This window comes from Trypanosoma conorhini (assembly GCF_003719485.1).
Source record: "Trypanosoma conorhini strain 025E chromosome Unknown Tco_14.4_contig_01512, whole genome shotgun sequence".
In the NCBI taxonomy this organism is placed as follows: Eukaryota; Euglenozoa; class Kinetoplastea; order Trypanosomatida; family Trypanosomatidae; genus Trypanosoma; species Trypanosoma conorhini.
In genome coordinates, this window is record NW_021705606.1 from 1 (window position 1) to 2158 (window position 2158).

The window sequence follows — 2158 nt, forward strand, 5'->3', positions numbered from 1 at the left end:
CGTTTTGTGAGAACACCTGCCCCATACGCCTTTTTGGTTTTGCTTTTGCTTTGGGGGTCCATCGTGACGGATGCGGCGGCAACAGGGCCGGCTGGCGTCAAAGGCTCTGTGGGCTTGGGCCCCTCCTCTTCGCGAGCCCCCCGGCTGTTTGGCCACGCACAGCTGCCGCCCATGCACCTCGCAGCTGTCAAGTCTGTGGAGGACACGTACCACGGCACCGGCGCCGTCTTGGGTGAGTGTATTTTGGGCGTCTCAGTGCAGGGCCTGGCACCACAACCCGCCGGACGCAGCTGTGCAAATGTGCTTGGGCGGCGTCTGAGGTGCGATTGGGGATCGGGTGCCATAAGGCGCCTGCGTCACGGGCTGGCCTCCTTTTTTTTTTGGGGGAACCTAAAAGTTAAACAGACTACCCGCCCGCACCGCCCCCGCCTCTGGTTGAGGGGAGGCGCACCGCTGGGAGGTCTGCCGTTGCTGCGTGGCACCTTGTGAAGGCCATTCGCGAGGCGCCGGCCTTCCTTGGCGTGCGGGCCAATGCCTCAATGCGTGCAGGTCCAACACTGCGCCTGGGATTGACATTTGCCAACGGCGTTCACCTGAAATTTGACGGCTCTGCTGCGGCGTAGGATTCACTGGAAAAGGTGGAGGGGTTGCTTCCCCTGGTGGGGCTTCGGGGGCCCTTTTAATGACATCACCCAGCACACGCCGGTTGTTGGGGAGGGCTTTACTGGAGCTCAACGTCCCGCAAACCCTCGTCCTCACTGCAGAGGTCGTGCGTAATGATTTCAATTGCGACATGCACGGCGAGAATTGCAATGCGCCGATTTCCATCGGTGTCACAGTCCAACATCTCCGTGTCGGTTAGCCTTGCTGAGTGTGTGCAGCCGCATCGTGACAAATAGCCTGGTCCCGCTATTGGCACAGCTTTTGGGTAAAATGCTCGGACACACACGATGAGCTGTGGGGCTGTTCAAGATTCCCGTGCATGCCTTCCGGATGTTGGGAAAAGTGAGTACTCAACTCCACCCTCAACTCCGCCTTTTGGCGGGCGTGATTGCTGTGGGTGCGCCGCTTATTTTGTCAGCAGCAGCCGCCAGGAGTCTGTTGGCGTTAGCGTCGAAACGTGGTAGCTACACGCGAAGGCGACCCCGTATCAATTGAGGCGTGCACTAGCGGGGGGCGCTGCCTTGATGACTCTGACTGTTCTCGCAGCCTTCGGCTTTTGCTTGGACCAGCGCCACAACTGCGGCCGGTTTGTTTGTTTGGGAGAAGCTTTTCCATTAGTGAGCTTCCCACTCATGGGCTCCACATACACAAAGTAGTGTATTTTGCCGGCGTGTACGTGTTTGCGGTTCCTGTTTTTTTGTTTTCGGCGGTGTGCGTCTTTGCACCACGCTGCCGGTTACTGTTGTAATGCACGCTATTCCCGCAAAAACCCGGCCTGGGGATCTTGGGGCCGATTGGCTGCTTTGGCAAATTCTCGTTCCTCGATTCCTGCGGGGTGCTCCTTGTGGGGTCAGGGCCGCAGCTAGAAGGCGTTGCCTCGGCGGCGGTGCGTGCTGGATTTTACTTTTATTTTTCCCCTGCGGCAACGGCACTTTTCATTTTTATTGGGGGATGACGCGACCACTGTCTGGCGCCGCGACACGCCACTTCGCAAAAAACGCGGCGTCGCAGGAGCCAGTTGCCTGCGGTGTGCCCGAGGCACAACCCAATGGGAGGGCGCGAAGAAGGCACGCGAAGGAATTGGTGGGCCGTGCCGTGGAGTGAGGACGTGCCTTTGCGATGGGCCCACACCGCACATTTGTCTTTGCGTGTGTCAGTCTCTCTGCTGGGTGGTTCCTTGTGCTCGGTGCACCGTGAAAGGGAGTGGCTTCGGCAGCTGTGCCGGAAGACCGTTTGATGACTCTTTGGGAGGGAAGTGTCACAAACATATTTTTCCTCATCCTCGTCTGTGTTTTCATCGCTCGGATCGCTGCGGTGCCTTTTGCTCGCGTCATGGTGTGCAGCTGACGCACTTCTCCTGGCGTGTGTGTTGCTGGCCCATTTCAAATTGAACAGTTTGCACGATGCATGCTCGGCGACAAAGTGGGGACATTTACGGTGCCGGTGCGGCGCTGCTTTGGCCGCTCACTCCGCGGCTGATCTCCGCCGTCTGGCA

At 58.7% G+C, this 2158-nt stretch overlaps 3 protein-coding genes across 3 annotated transcripts; 1 reads left to right on the top strand and 2 right to left on the bottom strand.

Moving 5' to 3' along the window:
* Positions 1–2: 2 nt before the first annotated feature.
* On the bottom strand, positions 3–344 carry Tco025E_10170 (uncharacterized protein; the record flags this gene model as incomplete). Its single annotated transcript, XM_029376955.1, has 1 exon — positions 3–344. A coding segment is annotated over one exon (342 nt), but the record flags the coding sequence as incomplete, so codon positions are not given.
* Positions 345–390: 46 nt separating this feature from the next.
* Tco025E_10171 (uncharacterized protein) lies at positions 391–828 on the bottom strand (the record flags this gene model as incomplete). The annotated part of the gene is made up of 1 exon (XM_029376956.1): positions 391–828. The coding sequence occupies one exon, from the start codon at positions 826–828 to the stop codon at positions 391–393; it is 438 nt and encodes a 145-aa protein (XP_029222934.1).
* Positions 829–1410: 582 nt separating this feature from the next.
* Tco025E_10172 (uncharacterized protein) lies at positions 1411–1767 on the top strand (the record flags this gene model as incomplete). Its single annotated transcript, XM_029376957.1, has 1 exon — positions 1411–1767. The coding sequence occupies one exon, from the start codon at positions 1411–1413 to the stop codon at positions 1765–1767; it is 357 nt and encodes a 118-aa protein (XP_029222935.1).
* Positions 1768–2158: the final 391 nt, after the last annotated feature.